Consider the following 27,779-nt stretch of genomic DNA (forward strand, 5'->3'; position numbering starts at 1 on the left):
GGGAATAAACTGCCTCGTTTTTGAACTGTGCAGAGCTGTAGCTGAATAGTTAGGCCTACTACACTACTGTATTTTAATGTTGGTCATTATGGTGGTACTTGGAGAGCCACATATTTTCTGAATTGTGGTACTTGGTATAAACATTTTGAGAACCACTGGTCTATAATATCTACTTTTTTTATATTAGGCTCACACACAAAAAACTTTTCTTTAGCAGCTCACCCATACTTTAGCATTTTATGTTCGGGTGTGTTGTATGTGTAATAATACTGTGCTGTTTAAAAACTTTTAGTTTATTTTAGAAGAGCAAACACAGACAAGATTTTCAGGTATTGTCTCTCGCAACAAAACAGGTTAGACCAGACTTGATCTAAATAACAGCTTTTAAATCTTTCACAATCTTTCACAGACTGTGAGCATACACAGATATAACAATGTTAATATGTTGGCAACTTGGCAACTGTCCTCCACCTTATATAAAATAAAATAAAAAAATCTGTGACAGTACCATGGTACAGGTAAGGTATCATAATATATTATGTATTATGGTAATAGTGTGATACTATGAAATATACTATGGAACTTAATGACCATCCATGACACTGTGCAAGATCTGTGGTATTTAAACTGGGTCAAAAGTTTGGGACACACTTGCCTGAATTTATATTTCTCGTGGTCTTAAAAAACTTTTTTTTTTAAAGAATAATGCTTGAAATTAGTTTTGTACACAAACATAGTTAAGCAATTGTGAGAATGAATCATGTAGGCTATGAATTTGGTTTGAAAACAAAACATTTATTTATTTTTTAAATGGATGAGTTGAAGTAGATACTTGTAGCCTACTAAAAAGCATTGTTATGTAGGCTACTTCATTAAGTTGGATGATAGAATACAAATCTATTCAAAGAAATTAAAATATAAGATAATAATAAAGTTTTTATTTTGCTATTTTAAAGGACGTTGTTTGTAATTTTACATTCCCATATATAATTATTATATGTGTAAAATAGTATAGGCTAGAGAACAAGTAAGGTGTGCCCACACTATTAACAAGTAGCCTACTTCAAAGTATACTTAAATATACCATGCTATTGCCATGGCAGTCCAAACTCCCATAGTGTAATTTTTATAGATATTTTAAACGAATGTATTGACTAACATAGCCTACTGTAATATAAATATATGTCTTACTCGAACAACACCCTGATCAGGATTTAATTTATCAAGGCGTCCACAATATCGCTCTAAATATTGACACGTCGTCAGATATAAGTGTGTTTAGCCTACGTGTAAAACAGGGCAGGTCTGATGTGCAGGACGCCAGCAGGAACTACGGGCTTACAGGAGGATGTCCTTAACCCAGTGGAACACATGAACGTGTGTGGTTATGTGTGTGCTTAGAAGTGGCACCAGATAATTGTCGAATTGAACCTTTCAGAATATCGAAACGAAAACGTTAATTTGAGAAGACCGGAGCAGCACGTGTGTGATGACAAACTTTTCGACGGCGATCTCAATAGGAAGTTTCACGCGACTATTTCAGCGTTCTTTGAAACGACATATCCTATATGGATTTATTGTGGATCTAATATGCCTTTAAGTGCAAACCTGCGGAAGTTTGCCTGGACAACAGAGTTTTTAGGTCATACTGCAGAAATGTTGCCACGCAGTCTGGATGTTTACTGAAGTAGTGCCCACCTGGCTACCTTCTCACACTTAGTGTTTAGCAATGACAATATTTACTAAAATGTTTTGGTACTCTTAAATTGTCTATTTACACCACCAGTCACAAAATGGAATAAACATCGTCTGCATGGCCAGGTAAACCACAATCAAATCCCGTTTCTATTATCGCGATAGCTTGATAAACGCATGTAACCATAGCGACAGTTGTTTCAATTCTGCTAACATTTGCGGCTTCTTTGCTACGTTGTTTGTTCATTATTTCCATCTTGGCCCGCTTACCTAACACAAATCATCTCTTTGTTTCTTATCCAATTGTCACTTGTGAATATTTCAGGTAGTCACGTCAGTTTAATAATGTGGCGTCAGTCTCTTTCTGAAGCGTGAACATTAAAAATGAAGTTTAGGAAGTATTTCAGAGGCAGTGGGAGGGTCCTGGCGTTTGTGTTTATCGCATCTGTAATCTGGCTCCTCTTTGATATCGCAGCACTGCGGATATCCTTTAATGATGTGAATCAGGATCTCAAAGTGAGAGAGATTGCACTAAAACAGGGAAGGAGGAAAGGCAATGTAGAGGATGTCTTCAAACATCCTCTGCAAAAAGTAAACCAAGACAAGAGAGAGTTTTTTAAAAACAGAAACCGGTTTGAAAAGAAAGTTGATGAGATTTACAGAAAGTGGCCAAAGTTTAGGACGGAAACCCAAGCTTCAATTTTTTGGGCTGACAAGGCTTTTGTGGAACAAAATGATGTAATTAATCAAAACAAAGTGAATCTAACTGTGAAATCACCTGTGAAAGTAACAATTATTAGCATCCCTCGAAAAATAAATGAGACAAAAACTGTTATTAATGGCAAAGTGAACAGTATAACTGCAAAGATGAGCAAAATAAACGCTGGACAGACGGAAGCAAATCTAGATGTTAAAGCATACTTACTTACTAAAGCACTGCCTACTGTCCAGGAGAAAATGTATCGTCCTGCTCTCAAAGAAAACACTGTGGAGAAAGTACATCATACCAATGACACACTTGTGATGTCACTTAATGAAGTACATGTAGATGCAGGTTTACAAAAGAACTTGAGTAATGATTTGCTCAAACCAGCAGAGACTGATAAACTGAAAAGTATTATTGATAATAGAGAGAAACATGTCAATACTTTCAACAAAACTAAACCAGATATTAGGCCTACTAAAAAAATGGCAGAAGAGGTACTGCACTCTACTAGTGTGCGGATGAGGAAGTCAGGTGGGCTTCATAAAGTTGTGGCCCTAGATGTGACAGACATGCCCAGAGATCTGCAGGCCATGGGACAGTTTGGACAGCCTGCAAGAGTTCCCAGAGAAAAAGAACCGGAGAGTCGAAGACGCTGGAGTGAAGGATATTTTAATGTATTCCTGAGTGAACAGATACCAATAGATAGAGCCATTCCAGACACCAGACCACAAACGTGAGTTTGAACCATTGTATTCGGGCAGGTCATGGCAAATTTTATGTTATGGCAAGATAGCATATGTATAACACCTCCATACCCTGTATTGTTTAGATGTTCAGAAAATCTCGTTCATGATGACCTGCCCAATACCAGCGTGATCTTCTGCTTTGTGGATGAGGTTTGGTCAACTCTACTGCGCTCGGTGCACAGTGTGCTCAACAGGTCTCCCCCACACCTGCTGAAAGAGATCATTCTGGTGGATGACTGCAGCACCAAAGGTCTGAGGGAACAATTCCGTGCTGATTTACTTGCATTTTAAGGAAATTATTTGAATCGTGAGCTCAGTGACATGGTTTATTTCTAATAGTTAAAAGTCTTACACATAGTATCAATGTCCATTTTGGGTGATCAGCATTAAATACGGGGGTAAACATGGTATAAAACAGGCTTCTGTTTCACAGCTATCCATACAGTATGAGTAACTGGTTAATTTTTCAATCGGGAAAGCCTTGAAAGTCTTGAAAAAAGTGAAATGTATTAAACTATGTTTAATCTATTAAAAAACATCACAATTCCTAGAAGAAAAATATAAACATGGATTTGATCATTGAATAAAAATGTAAAGAAAAAGGAAAAGCCTTTGATTTATATTCTGACTATTATATTATATTCTTACTGTAAGCAGTTTTGCTTTAAAATTGTCATAAAAAGAAAATAATTAGAGACAACCTCTAATTGAAAAAGCAATGTAGTCCTCGCCTTTCTATGGTTCTGTTTTAAATTGAAGGATTTTGTCTGTGTTCTAGACTACCTGAAGGATCAGTTGGATGTTTATATGTCTCAATTCACTAAAGTAAGAATTATCCGTCTGAAAGAGAGACAAGGCCTCATCAGAGCCAGGATTGCAGGGGCCAATGCTGCTACAGGTACTGTACGCTCGAATTCAAATAATTTTACTCAGAAGTAGAGATGCACCGATTGCAATTTTCTTGGCCGATTCCGATTTCCGATTTTTTTGTTAATGAGATCGGCCGATACCGATTTTTGCCGATTCCGATTTTCTTTCTAAGAACTATAATTGACAGCATATACAAACAAAAATCCACTTTTTCTTCAAAGCAAATTGTTTTTGATTCTAAAATAAATTATTAAACATTACAACAGGATCTTCTCTCACTTAAACAACTCTCAAAAAATAAGTGTTCTGTGCCTGGAAAGAAGTAGAAATAACTGAAAATCAGTTGCTTTATGAAACAAAACATTTTAAATTGACCTTTTTCTCTTTTTTACTAAAGTACAAAAGATCCTATGAATGAACAAACCTGAAGTGTACAATACTCCTCCAAATAATAGTTCATTAATTTGGGTAATAAATGTTGCCGGCTAGGGATGTCACAGTACCAAAATTCCAGTAGTCGGTACCAATACCATAAAAATTTTATGGTACTCGGTACCAATTTCGGTATCACAGCTAAATGTATATATTAACCATTTAAAAAAAATATTAAATGTATTAAGTTCATTATTTATGATGATAATAATTATAAGTAAATCATACACAAACATTTAAAGGCTGTATGCTGTTTAAAAGTAAACATTGTTTATAAAAAAAAGATCAAGTGAAAAAAAATCAACCATTTAAGCATAATGATTATTAGTAGTAGAGACGTATTATTATTACATAGAGTCGGCGCTAAATCTACAGTAGGCTACAACAGTAGCCTAATATATTCTGTCAATTCAATTTTTTTTAAACCAAACTTTTATTTTGACGGGTTGCCGTGAAGACGGGTTACCGTTGCCCTTGAGTGTCTCCAATGAAACGGTAAATTCTCATGAAGTGGCGGTTTGTGCGATCGACTGATCATCCAGCGCCATGAAGTCCATAATTTCTTTGTAATTGCTTTGGTCTTTTCGCTGCTTATACCAAGGAAAGATAGGAGAGGCTGCTGACCTGTGGCTGGCTCCGAGCTCTGGCCAGCTTTAGCCGTTTTACCTTTACTAACGTTTCCTTCTTCAAACTGGGCAGTTCCGCCGCGGGGTGATGGAGTTTTAAGTGTCTAATTAGGTTTGTCGTGTTGTGCGCTTTCCTGGTGGTTCCCCCGCGGTTTATTTTAACCTTGCAAGTTTTACAAATGTTATAATTAGTGTCTTCTAGTGTTTGCATGCGGCTGTGAGCGCGAGTGTGGCTCTGACGTCAACGGCGCGGACGCGCTCGTGCTCCCAGCCGCATGTAGACGGATCGGCTCAAAATCGGAGACACGTGAGACTGATCGGCCGATAACTGATCAGGTCGATCATGCAGAAAATCGGCCAATTCCTATCCCTGGCCGATCAATCGGTTCATCTCTACTCAGAAGGCTTCAATCCGTACAGCAGCAATATGCCTAGGGACTGTCCTTGGATTTGTGCTTAATTTAATCTTTTAGGCAACATGGCAATGATGGCATTGACAGCTAGTATCTCTGCTATAAACAATGAATGTTGTTTTAGTGTTTGGCTGTAATGGTTGTTTCAACAGTTGTTGTTTCGTCTGCAGGTGAAGTGTTGACATTCCTGGACTCTCACATTGAGTGTAATGTGGGGTGGCTGGAGCCACTGTTAGAAAGAGTTTACCTGGACCGCAAAAAAGTGGTCTGCCCTGTTATTGAGGTCATCAGCGATAAGGACATGAGGTAATGAAGTATATTCAGTCATGCAATTTCAAGGCACTTCAAAGAATACCATGGTGTAACAGTGTAATGCCTGTTGTAGTTCCACTTTTAGACACCGGGTGGAATGTGGGTTTAATGGGTATATAGGTAGCCAGTAGGGATGGGCGATACCAAGCCTGTAGTGCTCCTCTCAGAAACTGAAGCCTCCACGCCTCGATCGCCCCCTAATGGTTGGTCCCAGTATAGCTCCTAAACCCCACCTCTCCATGCATTAGAATGGACGCGAGACACACTAAACAATTAAATTACACTTCAAATAATTGTTTCCTAAAGATGGTTTCTGTCATTTTAGGCAGTTTTTATCACGATGACTTCATTTCAAGTGTTCGTTTTTTAAATAAGTTTAGTTTTAGTTTTTCTCTTAGTGAAGTTGTCACTGAGGCACCGACTTTTTTTGGGAGGAGATTGGAACTTTAGCTTTAATTTCTACATTTCTATAACTGTTTAGTTCACACCAACATAATGACTTGTTCTGCATCTGTGAGAGTGTGGGCGGGCTTTTGATAATCGTGCCTCTACTTCATGCTCTCTACTGCGCAACTCCGGTCCCAAGATCGCTACTGCGCAGACTCTGTCCCAAGATGTCAGCGCTGTGTGCGGGTCTACGAAAGCTTCAACTCTGGTCAGCGGAAGTCAATGAAGTCGCGTCGTCCATATTTTTTACGTTCCATGTCCGATACAAAGTATCAACTCTCTTGCTTTTGAAAAAAGAAAAAGAATGTCTGTGATTTGCACTGAAATCATCGTGTTACAGGCATAAAGAATTTATGTTAGTAAATCTTTCCCAGGTTAAACTTTAATTTATTTAATAAACACATAAATGTACATTAAAAGTAAAAAATTATGAATATCCACCATAAGATACCAAGTAGCCTAATATAAAAAGATATAGGCTAATGAAAAAATTTAAAATCCTACTGTTTAAATTAAAATGTCCAGTAAGTTATTATAATATTCTTCATGAAATACTGCATTTAATCTTCATATCTGAAACAATCTGTATTGTATAGGTCTAAAGCATAATATAAATAAACGTGACTAGACTATTTTATTCAAATAATTTAATTTATGTAATCATCACTTGGTACCTTCTGCTAAAGAACTCGGCCTCGAGCCAGAAGATCATGAGGGTCGTGACTGTGTTACCTTCTCTGCTCGGCTCAGCTTTAGGCTACTACTTCGTGCTCTTTAGGGTGTTTAACTTTTAGATGCTTTGTCATGTTTGTGGTATTGCCACAATGGCAAATTGTTTGTTGACAAATGTCACATGAAGCTTTATCGTTGTTAACTGGAGGCAATAAGTCAAGTCATGACCGCAGCATTGCACTCGATTCTGCGCTGAGAGATTGTGGTGCTTACCGTTGTGCCGCTGACATGAATACATGATAAGCACAGACACAGCGGAAGAAGAAATAGTTCCCATTGACGTTCATATTTAAGTAAATTTATATACTATACGGCCTACTACTATTATAAACATATTATAAAATCGCTTGTTTAAAATAAATCCCAGGTAGAATCGATATTTCAATGTGAGATTCGATACTTTCGATACAATGCCAGTATCGGAAGTATCGATACTCTAGGATCAATCCGCCCATCCCTAGTAGCCAGAGAGTAAGTGAAGTCAGTTGTAATGAGGGAAGCAAACAATTTTTGACCGTGTCAGGAGTGGATATGCAAGGGGAGGATTACAATGTGTTTGAGTATCAGAACTGTGACAAATAAAGTGGATAAATGCAGTACTGGACTGGAAGCGTCTTGTTTTAGTTCTCACGCGTCAAATAACCCTGCAATACCTGTAAGTGACAAGATGGTCATTTGTCGCTTCAGATAGTACATGTTCTCATAAAACTAAAGAGTGTAGTTGCACTGCTGCATTAAACTGTTAAAATTAATGGACTAATATATATATATATATATATGTTTTGTTTGTTTTGTTGCAGTTACATGCTTGTTGATAACTTCCAAAGAGGCATTTTCAGATGGCCACTGGTGTTTGGCTGGAGTGCTCTACCTGAGGAATATATTAGAAAGAACCAGGTCAAGGATTCAGACCCCATCAGGTAACATTAACGTAATGGAATAACCTATATATGGGTCAATGACAAATAAGGTGTTTAAGATTTTAAAAATTATAATTTTAAGCAAAACAGTTTTAAAATGCATTTTTATGTCCCAAAAATGTATGGTGTTGATTCATATTGGTTTTACAGCATTTAAGACAGCATTAATTCATTATTAAACAAGATTTCTCATTTTACCACCCACAAAATGTAAGGTGGTGCGGCCATATATTCATTTAAAATAATATACATTTAATGTACTTAGCACTACTGAAAACTTGTAGATGTGAATTATTGTAGTGTCTAAAATGCATATTAAATTGTAAATTCCCTTTACATTTCTTTAAGTATTGCCCTTTTAGTCCAATACATATAAACGGGCACTTTTCTGTGTTCAAACACCCAATTTTCCATAAATATTTTTTGTTTTTAACTGTAAAAATTATTTGTATACGTTATATGATGGTTTACAGTTATATTTCTTACTTCATTTTGCAAATGCAGTGGGAATTGATGCTTTTAAATGTAAATTTGCTGGTTGCACCACCTGACATATTGGTCGCACCACCTGACATTTTAAACTCAATTCAAATCTAACAGGCATTAACTTGGGCACCTATACAAATGTTTGACCATATGCTCAAGGTTATACATAATTTTTTTTTAAATCAAATACACATTTTTATAATAACACATTTTCAAAGTTTTCCAGGGGTCATACAACCTGACATAAGTTGAATCGAATCAACCTCATCATTACTCAAAAATGTCAAATTATCTAATATTTATGGGAGGGTGACTAACATTGTTACTGCATCAAAGGGGTTCTTCTGTGTGATATCATATGCTGGCACATGGTTTTCTTAAAGTAACATTACATAAAATGGCCTTTTTATGTAGGTTGCCCACCTGACATTTGGAGAAGTAAATTTTTCGGACAAAAGTTTTTTAAGTAATAGAATTACTTTTTGAAAACGTTTTGAAATAGGACTGATACACTATTTTCCCTAATTTATAAGGAATTTAACGTAAAATCATGCCAAACTATTTGATTAAGAATTTTACTGAGAAAATTAACCTTTTTATTGCAGTTATGTTTTCTGTTTGTACGTTCGGACGGTCGCACAACTTGACATTTTTGGCCTTTCAAACAGCATTTCAAACATTGAATTTTAAAAATAAATAAAAGGGTTTCTTATAAAGGAAATATTGTAGATCAATTTGATATATGACATGTATTTATTAAAATTATTTTTAGGAAAATAATGAAATAGGACACAAAAAATGTCTTTGACCCATAAATAAATAAATATATATATATATATATATATATATATATATATATATTTCATTGCAAATAGGCCATCTAAACTTCACAAATCTTGGTATACATGGACAACAGGATATTCTGAGTAAACATGACAAATTTCTGATGAATCAATGGGAATGACATAAATTGACAGAGGCTGTAATACTAATGTTGTCCACCAGAGAGAGCCAAAGGATAAGAGAACCTTTGAGTTATCATATATTATATACAGAATTATTATGATTTATATAAAATAATTATTCAGACACCAGATATATTTTTTTATATCTTTACTTTTTTTAGTGGGTGTAGGACACTATAGTTCATTTTCTATAATTCTATAATTTCATTATAGAATGAAATTATAGAAGTGAGGATTGCAAAATAATGTAAACTGTGACACATTATACCCAAAAAATATTCATACAGTGGACTACCATTAAAATTGATAAATTTGGGACCAAAATGATTCACACTTTGACCTGACCATGTTTTGCTTAAGTGTTTTTTTTTTTTCTTTAATTGCTAATGCAACCTTTTACACCACAGACTAAACAAAATGAAGCATTACTTGGTAATTGGCGGACCTACATTATCTAATTGTGTACTTAAAGCTGCAGTCCGTAACTTTTTTGGGTTAAAAATTATCCAAAATAATTTTTTGAGCAAGTACATAACCAGCTAGTGTTCCATACTATCTGCTTACCTTAGCTCGATTTACAACGGTAAGCTTGTAATAATTCCAGTGGTAATTCAAGAAATGTCTTTGTGTCATTACGTCACATCTGTACACATAAAGAAGGTGTCCCGGCTAGTAGGCTATATTGTGTGTGAGGATGTTGGAGGTGGAGATTTATAGCCTTTTCTCTCAGCACTTGATATAAATAAACTTCTCAATTTGATGGCGGATCTAGAAAGGTTCAAACACAATCACCAGTGACAACTGGAGATTCACCCATTGTAAAATGCAAAAGACTTTGGACTTTCGGGGTGGGTCTCAATCAGCTCCCTAGTTCAGTAGTCAGGGCACTGATCAGGACATAAGGGAGCTGATTGAGACACACCCTCGGAGTGGCTACAGAAAAAAAGAGACCGCCACCGGGCCTATGCGAAAACAAGGATAAAAGGGCTTTTGAAAGGTGGCGTGAACACCGTGTTTTAAAGGGGTTCAAAACGGACGCAGAGACCGTTTTTTTTTCTGCTGGATAAGACATCTCAATGGTTAAATTATGTAATAGAAGCACACTTGTTTGCTTAATTCATGCAGTTACGGCGTTTTCTTTGTTGCGCCTTTCTCGTTTTGCTATGTGCATTATGGAAAATATCAATTATTTTGGGCTAGCTATGAGAGGGAGCAATTCACCTCTACTCCACATTCATTTGTTGGTATATGACAGATCGAAATTAGACTGCACAGAAATGGAAACTAAACTACAGGTAGCCCTAATACACATTAAATGTAGTCACGCTATGCTGATGTTGTTAACATTAACAATTTATAAACAAAGTATAATTTGCACGTGTTGACGTGATATGATAAGCGGTCGTTAGATTTAATCATCGCGATTTACTGCAATGCTTTTTTCCCCTTAGTTGGTCAGAACAAAAGTGGATGTTATCTACTTACTTGTTTGGATTACATTTCCCGGTGAAAATTCTTATGTTGGTCATACTTTCAAAAAGTATAATCTGTGATTCAGAATGACAGTATCCACCGGCGCGGTGACTGACAGCCACACATTCTCCTCAAAACATTGGATTCCTCCGCGCTGTGCCGAGCAGAGGCACAATTCACGTAAAGTTGATAATTCCGCGAATAACTGCAATTGCAGATTTTGAACAGAGATGGCGCCAAAGAGGAAACTACGGACTGCAGCTTCAAATTTAACAGCTGATTGGTTGATTGTAATCAATTACATACCTTTCTATCAAAGTTATCTGACATTATCAAGATGAATTTGTTCTGATAGAGTTCTTGAGTTCTTATCATATTTTATTACCATTTTCTAAACTATAGCGAATAAACTGTGATAATGTGAGAAAATGTACAGCAAATTTTATATTTATATATATATATATATATATATATATACATACACACACACACACACACACATATAATATACACACACACACATATATACATATATATATATATATAATGTGTGTGTGTATATTATTTATATATATATATATATTTATGTGTGTGTGTGTAAAAATAAATTATAATTATTAATTTCTAATAATAAATTATCGTAATAAATCGTTTTATTTATAATTATTAAATTATAAATAAAACGAATATATATATATATATATATATATATATATATATACGTTTTATTTATAAATAAATAAAACGTATATATATATATATATATTGTCACGGTGAGAAATCACACAACAAGGTAGCTCGTGAAAGTGAACCCCGGAGGGTGGATTTAATGTGAACACTTTGGGGAATAGGTGCAAACGGTGAAACAAAGGTGCGTGCTGTCGTCGTGGCTGGTGTCCCTGTGAAGTCCTCGTGCTCGTGAAGGTGGGTGTCCAGGCGTGCTCAGTCGGGCTGTCGGTCACTCGCTGCCTTCTGTGAGGTAAGAGAGAAAGGGTTAGTTCCAGCACGTTCAGCATGAGACGGGTGTCTGCTCAAGTGAGAGCGGCAGCGGCTTTTACACCCTCTCGCTGATCGGGTGCAGCTGTGACCGATCAGCCCGTGATGAGGTCGTGCAGGTGCCGTGCGTTGGTTGCCAGGGCGACGCTGATATGCCCAGAGAGACTCGTCACTATATATATATATATATATATATTCGTTTTATTTATAATTTAATAATTATAAATAAAACGATTTATTACGATAATTTATTATTATAAATTAATAATTATAATTTATTTTTACACACACACACACACATTCATTACAAGCAAACAAGGAGGGTAACCGAAAAGGTGTAGGCTGAAGCCACGGCTTATTATGCCTACCCTATTTACAAAACAACATCTACCCAAAAGTTTTAACATAAACAATATACATGTATTAACATATGCATAAATACACACATAGTCATATACACGTACTGTATATATACTCATATACATACATATATACATACATACATACATACACACACTTAATTACAAATGTTTGTTTGTTGCATGTGTTGTTTCAATTAATGCACAACATTTATGCATAAACTTATCTTAGACAATTTTTCTTAGGCATCCATATATTTGTCAAAAATTTTGATTTTTAACAGTTTTTTAAAATAATAAATGGAGTTGCTCCTCTTAAGATCAGCGGTGAGACCATTCCACAAGTTGACCCCTTATACTGAAATGGTGTTTATTTTACAGTTTCTTCTGACCATTTGTTTTTTAAACATATTCTCTCCTCTTAGGTTATATTTCTGTTCCCTGTTTTCAAACAAACATAGTATGTTAAAGCAAGGAATGCAAGAAGGGCTGCACAGGGTGTAAAATCTCGGTGCTCTTTGGTTGTATGGGATAATTAAGTTCAGAAACAAAGGTAGTCCAAGGCACTTGATGGGTGTGTTGAAAAAGTTAAAAAGCCTTTATTTTTTCATGGCTTAAACATTTAAAATTGGTGACAATAGGTCATTCTTGTTTGGGATTGCATAACAGCTAGAGATATTCCTCTCATCCAGATTGATATGTTTACTGCTTAGGTACAGCAAAACCTGTTGTTCCAATGTCTGCAATTCTTCTAGGGGAGCATCCTCGCCTTCATTTGCTCCAGCTGCTGCTCTAGCATAGCTGCGATGCTTTGTCTCTAGTCCAGTAATGATCCAGTAACATCCAGTTACATCCAGTAACATCCTTACTCCAAGTTTGTTGTTCAAATGCATCAATCCTTTGTTCAAGTTCGTCAGTCTTTTTGTCTCTCAGATTTTCTATTTCTCTTAGGTTACGTATCTCCTCCATGAGGGCCAGGATGCTTTGTTGTTGAGTAGCAACTTTGCTGATCTCATCTGCCATAAACTTTAAGGCAGCTTTTATTTCTTCCATTTTCTTGTTGCCATTGACTTGTGCACGGATATGTTCACAAAGATCCAGATATCTGGGTAGATTTATTATATATAAATATAAATAATCTGTTTGTAAAAAAATTATATTACCTTAATTTATATTATATTATATTATATTATATATATATATATATATATATATATATATATATATATATATATATATATAATGGAATGGAAAACTTATTTGTCAGTTGCCTTTAGTTGCCAGACATGACTTAGTTGCATTCTCAGAAAAATGGAGCGCAGCTGGAAGAAAACAAAACTAGAGGTCTTTCATAATTCGTGGAAAGAGAGCATGATCTTGTAATGGCAAAAATTAATTCGTCGACATCACTAATAAGAGACAAACCATAATCCAATTGTCTTTATAAAGATTTATTTTCCTTGCAAGGAAGAGCCACGGTCAAACGCAGCCGCTCGAGGCTACCTTGAGTGTGAACTGCTAAAACAAAAGAAAGCACAAACTTTTATACCCTCAATGTTTTAACAACCCCCTCAGTAATTTTCCATACATCTGCCGAAACCCACTGAAGGTTTCGCCTTGAGCAAGAGGTGAGACAATACACAAATGGTCCCCCTCCTGTCTTGGATCTCATTTGAATTAAAAGCAAGAAACACAATGGTCCTTCATCTTCATCTAACAAAGCATGTTAGCCAGGAACTCAGATTCCAAGAGCAATAAAAGATAAAAGGGACAATGTATGGCTTCCAAAGATGGGGCCTCTTTGATCTGACTCATTTAAAACACAATAGAGAAAACAGGTGTGGAAGATTAAATCTTCTGTGATTAAATTTTTCCCCAACAATTTCCCCCTTTTATCATTCTTTGATAACTTGCAAAAAAAAGAAAAATTTAAAATGTGTATATAATAAAAATAGAAGTAGTAATAATAGTCACTCATCACATTCATTAAAGCTGGATAACAGCAACCTGTCGAGTCTTTGTGTGGCATGAAATGGTTTCTGTCACCACGAACCCAAATTACCGCATGCGAAGTGTCACTTGGTTTTCTAAATGTACAGGTAAAACCTGTTGTGATACTGCCTATCACCGCTGTGCAGTTCCCTGTGGTCGAATTCTTGATGTCAATTCTGACTCTGCAGTCAGAACACCCTGCTTTCACGTTCAGCTTCAGTCTCGTGAGCACACGCACACATCTCCTTGAACATGCATCACTCTCAATTTTGTAATCAACATGTCTGTGTGGTTGTACCGCTGCGTTCTCTTTCGAGCAGACGTTGGATGTTTTGTTGGAATCTTCCCTTGCTCGATGTCCGCTGCAGCTCTAAGCACCACCTACTGGATTCTGTAGGCTTGAAATAGGGTTTAACTTGAAAACTGGTTGGCTCAGCACCACGTTGTGCCAGTGTCTCTGCTCCTGAGATGATAACGGCAAATGATGTTTATATATCTGCTCGCACAGACGTTTTCCTCCTGCTTCTCTCTCCTCTCGGCTCCTCCTCCCCGATCACTGTTGGGACCTTTCTGCAATGGCTCGCATGCACCCACGTCGCTCTCTCCGCTTCTTTGACGGCAGTGTCGTCAGAAGTCTGACAAAAGGCCCTAGCCACCTTTCCGCCTTCCAGCTCTTCGTACTCAGGTCCTGTTTTACCACGTGATCTCCTGGCTTGATGTTGTGCAAGGGAGTCTCAGCCGGTTTCCCCTGTAGCAGTTTTCGCCTGCACACATACACCAGACAACAGAGAAGACATTTCTTTGCAATAATTCACAATTCTATTGATGCAAGCTATTGTTTACCCCCTTCCATTCCCATGAATGGTGGTCTTCCAAAAAAAAAAAAATGTCTCAAACGGGCTCAGATTTACTCAAGGCCTTTTCTCGTTTTCATGTATTTCAATATGCATCAAAATGCGAAATTTTCAGCAAATATTGTAACCCCCTTATAAACTTCATTCATTTGAGTACCATTACCATTACCATTCCCCCTTTGGCTGCAGGCTCGCCCATGCAGCCATTTATCATAATCATTGAAAATATTGTTGGGGTAAACAAGGCTTGCCATCACTTCTTGTCTAGACGCCATTTTGCACATTCACACATCATTCATAAGTTTCCAGCCACGTCTCCACAGGTGCTTCTCCGCTGCTGTGGCAAATGCCTGCATACTCTGTAAGGAAATCAAAGCATTTGTGTTAGTTTCAGATAATAAAATACATTCTGGTTCCTTTGACTGCTGTGCTGCCGTGGCCTTCGCAGCCGCATCTGCTCTCATGGTTTTCTGTTGAAATAAACTCTTTGTTGTTAGTTACGCTGCGCATTTAAGTCTTAACTTGAAAGTTTCCCATAAACATACTGAAAATATCCAATAAAATGGAAGACAAATCCGTATTTCATCTCTGTAAGCCGGGCTAAGTCAGTAATCACTGTCACTGCTCTCCCATCATGTTAGGGGTGTGTGATACCTCCAAAATTCAAACATGCCAACTTTCTGCTATCAACCGTTTGACGACACACACATCCCTAGGTCAGACCCACAGTCACTCCTCAGAGACTAAACACTTTAGAAAACATATATGAAAAACAAACAATCAGTGGTTCTTTTGATTAATCAAAATCATAACAGACCTTTTTGGCATTCACTCAAACTCAAACTAAACAATACAAATAAGTAAGATAGATAATAATCCATCTTAGCGCCTTAAATCTCTACATAAAACATCCTTCAGTTAACATTTTGTGCTTTGCCCACAGTTTCTCACTGTGCATCACATTCTTATCACCCTTCCTTCAGTCAGTCATTTCAACACAATTCTTCACAAACTACCCTACTTACTATTTCCAACAGACCCATTTTCACTCATCATAGCCCACCTCATATTTAACCATTAACAAATATAAATCTAAATTTGTTAATGTTAAATATACTTCATCAAAATGACAAAATTATCAATTTGTATTACGTTCAATCAGCTCGTTCACTCATCTTTATCTCGTGACATCATACTTAATCATACTCAATACCCAATTCTTTATCAAAATCTTTTCAGCTCCTGTTATCAATAAACAAAATTAATTAATTAATCAATTAGGATTTCTTTTAAAGTACCCTTTTCTCCATGCCCTGTCCATTAAAACTCCTCTTACATCATGTAATTTGGCAGTGATTCTTATCATCAAACTAGCCACATCAATTTCTTTAACGCTGGTTAAAACCAATCTGTATTTTAAAAAGCATTCATATTTCAATATCCATTTTAGCCTAATTTGACTTTGATTGTTCACAATCCCTGTCAGAAATCCTAATTTTTATTTTTATTTTCTATTTATTTTTTTTGTTTCCTGTATGAATCAAAATATGTCTAGAAGTTATCTAGATATTCTTTTAGAAGTTATCTTTTTGGTTCGCCCTCCGGCCTTTCATAAATATGATGGAGTCTCTAGATCATTTGGATAGTGACTTCGGTTAAATTGTCACTTTGTCTCTTAATTAATCCAAAGATAAATTAAAATAGTCTTCATCCATGACAAATTTGGTCATAATTACTAGTGACAGACAGAGCTGGATGTCCAATCCACTTAAAGCTCGTCCCATGTTCTGATCATCTTTTCATCAGATTCACTCAGAATAATCAACTTCCTCTAAAGTTTTTTTTTTGTTTTGTTTAACTTAACTCATCTGTAATGATAAAGACACTAATTCCAGAGGTTACTGACACACTACACTCAATCATGACACATAAATATGAACTGCTCATTCTCAAGATGTGCTTTTACATGGTCTCTTAACCAGTTTCAAATATGTTCGTTCATTAGTTGTTTATTTTTAGAAAAGTCAGCTGGGTTGTTTTGTTCTGATATCATTGTTTTTTTGTAGTCTCAGCTTTAACTGAGCAATAACAGATATAGTACAATCCCTGTTTCCAGCCTCTCTCTCTCTCTCTCACCCAGATAATCTTTTCAACAGTCTTCTAAGACTTTAACTATAATGTTAAATTCATTAACCCTTAAATCATTAATCCTTCACAAAGTTTAGAAATTTCATAGTGTAACTTATTGTTTCAAGTTATCTTTAGTTTAGATTTCTTTGTTATTCAGACCTTCTCTTTAAACTTCAAAAGCCATCCTCATCTTAAAGCCATCACCATGTCTCCAAATTATCCTCTGCCATCCTAATGACCTGCAGGATTAAGACTATGATAGAGACATATTAGTTCAATATCATACAGTTTTACTAATCCAAATAAATTTTGTTCTGCTCCACAAAGTTATCAATCACAATCACAGCATGGTCTCAGCTGGCTCTTGAATGCCGATCTCATTCATAGCTCTTTTCCTTCAGGGTGTTTCCTGGCTCTCAATTTATGCGGTATTTGGTGAGCGGTATAGAGGGGCCAATATTAGGGCAGGGGCTGCTGTGTCCAGTCTTGACCTTGGCCCTTACGAAACACAGCTTCCCCCCCCAACAGAGATGCTGCTGGCCTCACAGACATCTGCCTCACCTCTCATACACACCTCACATAAAACCCCCTCCTCCTTTTTTTTTTTTTTTTTTTGGTAGGGGGTCCAAGGCGACTTATCGTGATTCCCCTGGCTTGGGTTGCTATCCTGTCAGGCCGTAGGAAGTCTTACCCGTCATCGGGAACAACCACATCGTGCTCAACCTCGTCATCGCTTTGAGATCTTTGACCCTAAACAGGATCCGATATTTTCTAGAGCCTTTCGGAAAGTGCATTCAAGAGTCATCAGAGCCATCTGGTCTGCTTTCAAATTAGCAAAAACATGGAGACAGGTTAATTATAACACAACTTAATCACTAAAATCCATCATACTTCTTCAAAGACGCAACCTAACAGTGCGTGGATTACACTCAGTGAATTTAGCCAAAACAACTCTCCATTCCATTTAATGTTCTGCTACATCTGTGACTAAGGCCATCAGTTCTGTACATGGTGAAGGCTAAGAGTAGACAGAAGTTACTGGTCATATCATACATTAATCAAAATTTCAGTTCAATTTCCGTCTTATTGCCCTCTTGATGGCACCTTTTTTATATCTTAACAAATAACTGTCTATTGTGTTCACATAATGCCCTGTGCTTTTACTCATCAATATCTTCTATCATCTGTGGCACAGGCTCAGATATCAGCTTTGAGCTGGTCTGGGATCAGAGAGAGACTCTGAGGCCTTCAGGGCTGGTACACTGCATTTTCATAAACCTTTCACTCCTCACACTAGCTCAGTGTAAGATCTGGCTTTGTTTTCAAATAAATATAAGACATTTTCCTTTTAACTCTATCCTCAGAGAGAAATCACATTTTCAAGTGATCATAACTTTATATTTGTCTTTTGCCCCCAAAATAAATTCAGAAGCTATAATTTTCACTCAGATTGAGTCTCTGTTACTCAAATTAGGCCACGTGGTGGCCGGATTGAGATTACAAATTGTTTATTTCAGCTCAGCACAGGCTTATCTTTTGAAACCAAAACATCAATTTCTAGGGTTTTCAACATTTTAACACCTATAGTTATTTCAACAACCCAATATTCAGTCAAATCATCATTATCAGAGTTTTGCAAAGGTGAGAAGAGCAAGAACATATTTATTATATCTTTTTCATTTAACTCGGTTAATCAGGATTTATATATTTTATATATCTTTTACAACATGTTTTATCATCTTTAACTTTACTTTTAACCTCATATTAAAATGATCTCAAATCCTTCCTTCAAAAATAATCACTAAAGAATTTATCAAGCTTATTATTTTCTCATTTTCTTAGTGTAAATCTGTTTTATTCTTTTTTTTTTTTTTTTTTTTTTTTACTGATTTCATTTACAGAATTTAGTCTGGTGGCCTGATTTGCCACACTTTTTACACCTTATGGGTGTTCAGACACAGTTACGCGCAAAATCAATGGCCCAGCTGAGCACAATTAAAACGCTCTCATCTTTAGCTTATGGAGCAACGTTCAGCAACCTGTGTGCTCCAAAAGTGGCAGTCTGTCTGAGAACAGAGCTCGCTCGAGGTCCAATAAAACAGACAATGGCTTGCAATTTATGGTGCTTTATCAAAGTTTATCTGCTTTTTCACCAACATTATTTTTAGTTACTCAAATTGTATATCTTCCTTCGGTTATGGCACCTCCCCCATTTTATAAATTAATGAATACGCACAAACATCTACAAATTTGAATTCTCTTGTTCTCTCTTTGTTTGTAGCTAGTTAACTTCCAATTACAATAAAAACATTTCTGCCCATTATCTTCATCAGTCCAGCAAATTTCTTTGAAGTCAGGGTTTCAGAGCGGAGCTGCTTACAGCATTTGCTCTTGTTCATCTTACAATCTTTATACCGACTAATCAAATTACTGATCATATCACTCAAATTGTTAGCTAAAATTTAGTCAAAGTTCATACTCACCAGCGATCTTTAAACAGCTGTGGCATTTTAATTTCTCCGTTTCATTTCTCCACAGTCAATGCCTCTCACACCCAGCATTTCGGTGTCTGCTCACAGTTCTCACACGCGTTCTCACAACAGCCCATCGATTTATCCTTTTCCTTCAACTGACTCTTTCACAGTCCCAGTCCGGTCACTCAGCGGTGACACTCAAATCATGACATTTAATGAACTTCGTATACGTTGCATGCATTTCTGGCCATATAATTTTCTCATTTGATAAAATACCGGTGTCTCATATTCAGCTAGCTTGCTTTGGGATTTCCCCATATTGGCAGTCTGATTCTGTGGCTTTTCGCGCGCGCGCTATTAATCTGTTGGACGTCTCCGGACAGATCTGATCTCCTCGCCCGAGATCAGCCGGGCGGACACTCTCAATAGTGCCCGATTTTGTGCCCTGGTTACCTGACCGCGGGCGGAACCAACCCAATCTAGGTAATATGGTTCCCAGACCAATCTAGGTCTTATTTATTCTCAGACCAATCTAGGTCTTATTTATACCAATCTAGGTATTTAATCGCCCACGTGATTTCAGTTCTTTTTTCTACCTCGTAAAAAACATCAATTCACGCTGCATTTGCCACAGAGTCAGACTCGCCTAATGGTTTATCCCTATCAATTCAATTTTCAATTTAACCAAATTCTATAAAATAAAAAATAAAACATTTCCCCCTGAATTTAAAAAGTTTGTCTCTTACCAGAAGCGCCCCGTTGCCATCGGATTCGTTTTCTCTGATTCCAGTGTCTGGACCCTCCGGACACCCCCAGAGCAGTCAGCCCTTCTCCCTCAATTCTTCGGGGTAAGGCTGTGACTCTAAGTCCAGGATGATCAGGTCACTGTCTGCTCTCGGGGTCCAGAAGGCACATCCAAGGAATCCCAAACTTCTGACACCAACTGTAATGGCAAAAATTAATTCGTCGACATCACTAATAAGAGACAAACCATAATCCAATTGTCTTTATAAAGATTTATTTTCCTTGCAAGGAAGAGCCACGGTCAAACGCAGCCGCTCGAGGCTACCTTGAGTGTGAACTGCTAAAACAAAAGAAAGCACAAACTTTTATACCCTCAATGTTTTAACAACCCCCTCAGTAATTTTCCATACATCTGGCGAAACCCACTGAAGGTTTCGCCTTGAGCAAGAGGTGAGACAATACACAAATGGTCCCCCTCCTGTCTTGGATCTCATTTGAATTAAAAGCAAGAAACACAATGGTCCTTCATCTTCATCTAACAAAGCATGTTAGCCAGGAACTCAGATTCCAAGAGCAATAAAAGATAAAAGGGACAATGTATGGCTTCCAAAGATGGGGCCTCTTTGATCTGACTCATTTAAAACACAATAGAGAAAACAGGTGTGGAAGATTAAATCTTCTGTGATTAATTTTTTCCCCAACAATCTCATACAGAAAGGCTGTAAAAACTGCTAGATCTGCTTATTTCTCAACTCTCTTAGAAGAAAACAAACACAAGCCTAGGTATTTATTCGATACAGTAGCTAAATTAACCAAAAATAAAGCTTCAACTTCTGATGTTTGTAAACAGCACAGCAGTAATGACTTTATGAACTTTTTTACATGTAAGATTGATAATATTAGGAAGATAATTTTAACCATGCAGCCATCTACTACAGTATCACATCAGACAGAGCATTGTAGTGTCACTGAGGGAAAATTACACTCATTCACTGCTATAGGAGAAGAAGAATTGGCTAAACTTGTTAAATCATCAAAATCAACAACATGAATGCTCGACCATATCCCGACTAGGCTATTAAAAGAGGAGCTTCCAGAGGTCATAGATCCTCTTCTTAATATCATTAATTCATCTTTGTCATTAGGATATGTACCAAAAACTTTTAAGTTGGCTATTATTAAACCACTTATTAAAAAAATGCAACTTGATCCTACAGAATTAGTCAAATACAGGCCAATCTTAAATCTACCCTGTCTGCCAAAAATACTTGAAAAGGCAGTGTCCTCACAATTATGTTAATTTTTAGAAAGAAATGGTATCTGTGAGGATTTCCAGTCAGGATTTAGACCGTATCATAGCACTGAGACTGCTCTCATCAGAGTTACAAATGATTTACTCTTATCATCCGATCTCTCTATTACAGTTTTTTACAATCACTTAGTTACTATTTTCAGAACCTTGATGCCATTTTTCACAACTCTAGACACAAAACGGTTATCACTTGTAACACAGGCTATCTAATGTTCAAAACATTACATTGTGCATTCACATCTTTAAAGAAATCTTGCACTTGCACAATCATTGGTTCAAAAAACAAATTTACTGTGAAATACCATTGAAACATAACTATAGATCACCCACACAGAAGCAACTGATAGTTTCACTGTGTTATTGTTCGTACAATCATTAAATATTGTAGAACAAAATAAGTGATACAGGTTTCATTATGGTACTACATGTACAGTAAATCTCTGTAAAAGTACTGCAGTAGTAGAGAGAATACTACAGACAGTGGAATCATTGAACAAAGTTTTTAATATATTGATGCAAAACTACAGTACAATCACAACATAGGTTTATTTATAAAACTAATCATCAAAAATAATTATCTATGAAATATGTAGCGACTATGAGTCAGATAAAATAATAACTCAATGGGGAACTGAATTAAAATGAAAGACTCGAATGACACTATATATTATAAATAATTCAGAATTAATGTTTACGCCTTAACTTATTCGTCCGCCGATATGTAAGGACTTAAAGGGGGCTCTGTTAAAGGGAAACATGTATATTTAGCTCAAATGAATGAATTTAATGAATTCATAGGGAATTTTGAGAGTCTATTTTACAGCCAAGCAAATGACTCTTCTAGCGTTCATTTGAACGGGCCGTAAATATCAACTCTGCAGCGGATATTAATATCCGAACAATAGTGAAACACTATTTAACAGCCAGGTAACTTAGATCGGCAGTTCAAGACATTAAATTGATAAGCACATAACACAAGAACAGTTATCTTTGAATACAAACGGAACTTTATTGATTAATCTAACACATCAAACTAATATCTAACATAAACACACGCTCGCACATTCACACGTTGCAGAAAGGAAGAAGGTGAGGAAAGAATAAGTTCTAAGAGAGAGAAATTATGAAATCCTAAGCAATCTATGCATTTATGAAACATGACCTGAAGAAACCATTGATCAGTAATTTAACCTCCTATCGTTTCTTAGGCAGGGTTATTACATTTGATCTAATGCACCAGTTCAGCTTGGAATCAAAAAGGCTTTACTTGCGTTTGGGTTTTGCGTGTGGTCTGACAAGGGGGATTCCCTTTTCCTGGCTGTACAGGGATTTTCCCGGATCTTTGATTCGCTGAAGGTCTGGTCGACGTCTGGGGAAGCCAACCACGTGGCGTGTTGGCGGCTGGATGAAAGTCTTGTGGGCGTTGTTTGAAGTTGGAGCGCGCTGTTAGAAACTCGTTGTTGAGAGACTTTTGCGGCGAAACTTAACAGAACCCGAGACTTAACGGAAATAAAATAAACTTTAAGTAAAAGAAAGGAAAGTGAGAGAGAAGCAGATGGCCTGAATGAAATCGTTGTTAACCCATTTTCTCTGATGTTGGTCTGTCACGATAGTCAGACCGTCTCCTGGGAGCTCCGTTCAGAACTCACTCTGGTCAAACTGCTAGGACTTAGATCATCTCTGAACTGCGAACAGGCCGCAAACCAGCTCGAACCGAACTGGAACCGAACTTGAGCTGAACTCTGCACTGCTTCTGGTCTGAACTGTACAGAACTGTAGACAGAACTGCAGACAGAACTGAACTTTTCGTTCGTGTTCTGAGATTAAACTCAAACATTTGCCCATCCCCTGGATGGGTTCTGGCCAATTAGGCTTCAGGGGTGACTGTGTCTCCACCCCTCCCACAAAATTGGGTTAACTATAGAATTTAGTTTCCTGCTCTTAAGCAGAGAGTAAATTTAGACCTAATTTCTTACTATAAGGACATGATCAATTCTATAAAGATTTCATTCAGCTCATCTGTTGGATTATACCCATACGAACACACCGGTATCAAACACAATGCTTTTTCATCCACTCATTCAATAGTTACATAATTGCATGAATTGTGAGTAATATACATGCCTAATAGTCTAACTAACGTGTATTAGTTGTAAACACACTAACAAGTTATGTCGAAGGCTATTTGAATGAAAGTCCAATAATCAGTTATTTGATGTACTCCATAAGCTAACAGTTTCTGTGAGCTTGCTTGGAGTTTTAGCGGTGTCGTGGAGTTAATTTACCGGTCATTGCAAAGACAGAGGTCTGGTTGTTTCTTTGTCTTGTGACAACCACGAGCCCTTTGTCCTCCTTTAAAGGGGTGGTAAACCACGATTTCACTATTCTAACTTTAGCTAACGTGTAATGTTGCTGCTTGAGCATAAACAACATCTGCAAAGTTACAACGTTCAAAGTTTAAAGCAAAGGGAGATATTTGCTTTTAAAGAAATCAGTTTCTAAGGACTACAGCAAACGGCCGCTAGGGACTACTACACATTCACCCAGGTTTTGCTGACATCACCAGGCCCAATATTTACATAAACCCCTCCTCCGGGGAATATGAAATAAGGGGGGGGTGAGGCCATTTTGTATCGCGGCGCTGTTGTGGTATAGTCAGGCTGGAGTGTTGTTGCCGCGATGCCGAGGAAACGCTGTTATTTTCATCCGGATTGCAGGTCTGGGGTACTTGCTCTGTTCAGCCTTCATAGGGACGGGGGTGCGTTGCAGAGCGTTTAACATACAGCATGTTATATGCACGTGTGTTTGAGACAGCGGGGAATCAGGCGCGCGCAGGGCTCCCTGCATCCACCGTCTTCGATTTCAATGCCGGATTTGCACAACGTCAGCTGCGTGAAAAAAACACTGCCGGTGCGTGGATGCATGACGCGCGCGCTGCACATTTCACGGAGGACAACACAAACTTCCACAAACTTCGCGAGTTCAATACAGGATATGCACAACAACGGCTTGTCCTGAAAGCTGGATTTACAAACAGAAGCTGTTCACGGGCCACAACCTGTAAGTCTGATTTATTTTTCATCGATGTGTTTTCCTGTAATAGGTTGTAGCAAGGAAGTAAACAGATGACAACGCTGTTCTGCAAACCAGTCTGTTAAATGCTCATTCATACTTAACGTTATCCGACGAACACCTATCGTTACAAACACTAACGTTAAAATCTCAACAGCGAACCTGGCATTAGTGTAAATGATTCTTTGATTAGAGCTTTTATGTATTGTTTATCTACAGGCATGCTAAACATGGTTCTGTGTGTGATTTGGCTAACTTACTAGTTTAAGCCAGTGCTTAGTGTTTGTTTTGGGTTAGTTCTTGTGACAGATATTTGGCTATAATCGTTCTAAAAATACAAAAGTTAAAGTGCCATTCAGTAGCGATCACTATCCGCAGTCTTTACTCTTGAGGACTGAACAGGTTCTGCTCGATCATCTTCACTCAAATGTTCTGGGTCTGATTCGGGCTCAGATTGGTATGGTTTTATTGACGCCGTTGTTTCTAACACTGACCAAAGCACAGCCTCCGATAAAGGGAAGGGGCGTGACGTTTCCGACATACGTGCACTAGGCGTTTAGCGAATCACAACACTGGGCCAGCTAACCAATCAGAGCCCATCGCGTATTTTTGAGGGACTGGCTTCATACAACCCGGAAAGCATCAGACCGTTTTACAAGGAGGGACAGAGCAGTGTAGAATAAAGGTCAAATATATGAAAAATAAGGCAATTTTTTTTTTAAATGAAGCATGAACACATGTTACAGTGCACCCCACAAACACAGTCAAGCCTTCAAAAGAATGTGTTTTACCACCCCTTTAACTGAGTTTGGTGGCGAGTCCATAGGAAGTCAGAACTAGTAGCTCAGGGGCAGAATCAAGCCCCCATCTCCCTCGTGATGATGATCGATTTCCTGGAGCTGAATTGTGCTTTGTTGAAAAGGATGTTAATTTGATCGAATCATTGGAAGATTAACTCATCTATATGTCTGCGTCCATAATTGCTACATATCCCCCCTTCGTTAGGCGATGTGTTGGGATGAAGACATCGGCGAACGCGGTAGAAGCACAGGGAGAAGAAGCAGACACAATACACAACAAACAACAAGACAACACCTCCATGATTGGCCACTGTACTGGTGCAGGGCCTTAGATTATTCGAGTACTAACAGTTTTAAACTTTAAACTTAAGGTTAACTTGAAGTTTACGTTTTAACGTTCCTCGGTTTATCGTGTCGACGTAATGTAGTTTAACTTTGGTGTTGTTCTAATTTGGTTCGGTACGGTGACTCTTTGACCAAATTCTGTGTTTAACTTTTGTTTTCTTTGTTTTCTTCACTTCTAAATCGTACTAGGTTGAGACCGTTGTACCTTTCTTCATGACGTGGTGACATCATTTGTGGTACAAATGAGGTGACCTCTTAATCATGGAGCTCTCTAGCTCACATTGGTTCAAAGGTGGCCTGCCGATATTAGGCGTGGTGCATCAATCCCTATATCGTGACCTTGACCCTTATGGGGTAGACAGGCATTTTACCTAATAAAAGAAGAAGGAGAGGGAAGGAAGAGGTGAAACAAAACAAAACAGTTGAGTGTCTCTAGGTCTTGCCTACAACTACTCGTGCAGCTAAGGTGTCGTGTACCCTAACTTAATGAGAGGTGTTCTACCTGTTGGGTAGATTGTGCAATGTTTCCTATGATGAGTGTAGCCGGGTCCATGCTAAGCTAGTTTCTACCTGTGGGAAGAACATGTTTGCTGAATGTTTTCCCTGGCAGATGTGGTTAACTTCTGTATGTTAGCGAGTATGTAAGTTATGTAGTGTATGTAACGTTAGTGGATGTATGGTCAGATCTGTTCTAGTTTGTTTTTGGTCCCCCCTTTCCTGGAAGGCGTGTCAATCAGAATCTGACTTCCCATTTCCTGTCCTCTTCATGGCATTTGAGGGATTCTCTCAATAGCTGCATGACTTCTTGTGAGTCGCTGCTTTGCTTGTGCCCACGGCCGTCTGGTTGTTTGGATCTGGCACTGCTATGAGAGTCTTGTTCTTCGGCGTACTCAGTGCTGTGCTTAACTGAGTGGTGCCGAGGTGGGTTTTGTCGTCGCTTACCCACGTTAGATGCTCTGGAATGTGTGGGATGACGATGGTCTTTGGCATCTTTAGGGTTTCTTGAGAAGCGAGGCTGGTCCCATGGCTTTTCCAAGCAGTTGGTGTGGTAGCTGTCATGGGAGTCACGTTCTCTGTACTCTTTAAGATGGACTGTAGTGTAGTCATGCCACTGGGTGTCGTCCAGTGCAAGGCTTGGGTCTTGGCTGACGGAGTTTGACACTGTGGATGTTTTCAAATCTTTCTTTGAGGCCATCTTTTGTTTGATGTAGGCCTTGTGTGTCAGGTCACGCAGCTGTTGGATTGTCATCGTGTCTGGGCAGGCCATGATGCCTAGATGACGACTCACTCCAGGGTGCAAGTTTCTCAGGAAGATGGTTTTGAAGTTCACCTCCTCTTCAAGTTCAGGTTCGTTATATGCACCAAAGTAGGCTTGTCGGAAACGGCCGTAGTAGGCTTGGGGAGTCTCTTGTCGACCTTGTTTGGTTTCCCAGGCGATTAACAGACCGTGTTCAGACTCTGGGCCTGTGAATTCTTGGGTCAGCGTCTCACGTAGTAGCTGGTAGTTGTACTTTACGTGAACAGGTTGCCGATCTAGAAAGCTTCGTACCTCGTGACTGGATGTGGCTCTGAGGAGGTATAACCTGTCTCGGTCGGTCACCTGAGGTCTTGCCTCTAGGTAGAAGTCAATATCTCGGAGGTAGGCCTGGATGTCGCGGCCCTCCGTGGAGTTTGGGTTGAACTGGGTGATGTTCTTAGCGAGCTTGTCGAGGTTTCCAAAGGTCATCTTTTGTGCAGGTTCGGAGTCTGCTTGGATGAGCTCTCTTTTGTTGGCAGGGACAAGTTCTGTGGTGAAGGCTGGTGACGCTTTGGGTTGCGGCCATTCACTTCTTCCGTTGTATGGCAGTTCTTGGAAGGAAGACTGTGTTCTACTCAGCA

At 38.0% G+C, this 27,779-nt stretch overlaps 1 protein-coding gene across 1 annotated transcript in view; it reads left to right on the top strand.

The window, feature by feature from the left end:
• Window positions 1-1,296: 1,296 nt before the first annotated feature.
• galnt5 (polypeptide N-acetylgalactosaminyltransferase 5) overlaps window positions 1,297-27,779 on the top strand; it is a 47,474-nt gene continuing 20,991 nt past the window's right edge. The window contains exons 1-5 of the mRNA XM_079821941.1: window positions 1,297-3,134; window positions 3,231-3,397; window positions 3,926-4,045; window positions 5,659-5,794; window positions 7,780-7,899. Of these exons, the coding sequence (XP_079678067.1) occupies window positions 2,080-3,134; window positions 3,231-3,397; window positions 3,926-4,045; window positions 5,659-5,794; window positions 7,780-7,899 (1,598 nt within the window). The 5' untranslated portion in view covers window positions 1,297-2,079. The remainder of the gene's footprint in view (window positions 3,135-3,230; window positions 3,398-3,925; window positions 4,046-5,658; window positions 5,795-7,779; window positions 7,900-27,779) is intronic.

This window comes from Gobio gobio (assembly GCF_949357685.1).
Source record: "Gobio gobio genome assembly, chromosome: 7".
Classification (NCBI taxonomy): domain Eukaryota; kingdom Metazoa; phylum Chordata; class Actinopteri; order Cypriniformes; family Gobionidae; genus Gobio; species Gobio gobio.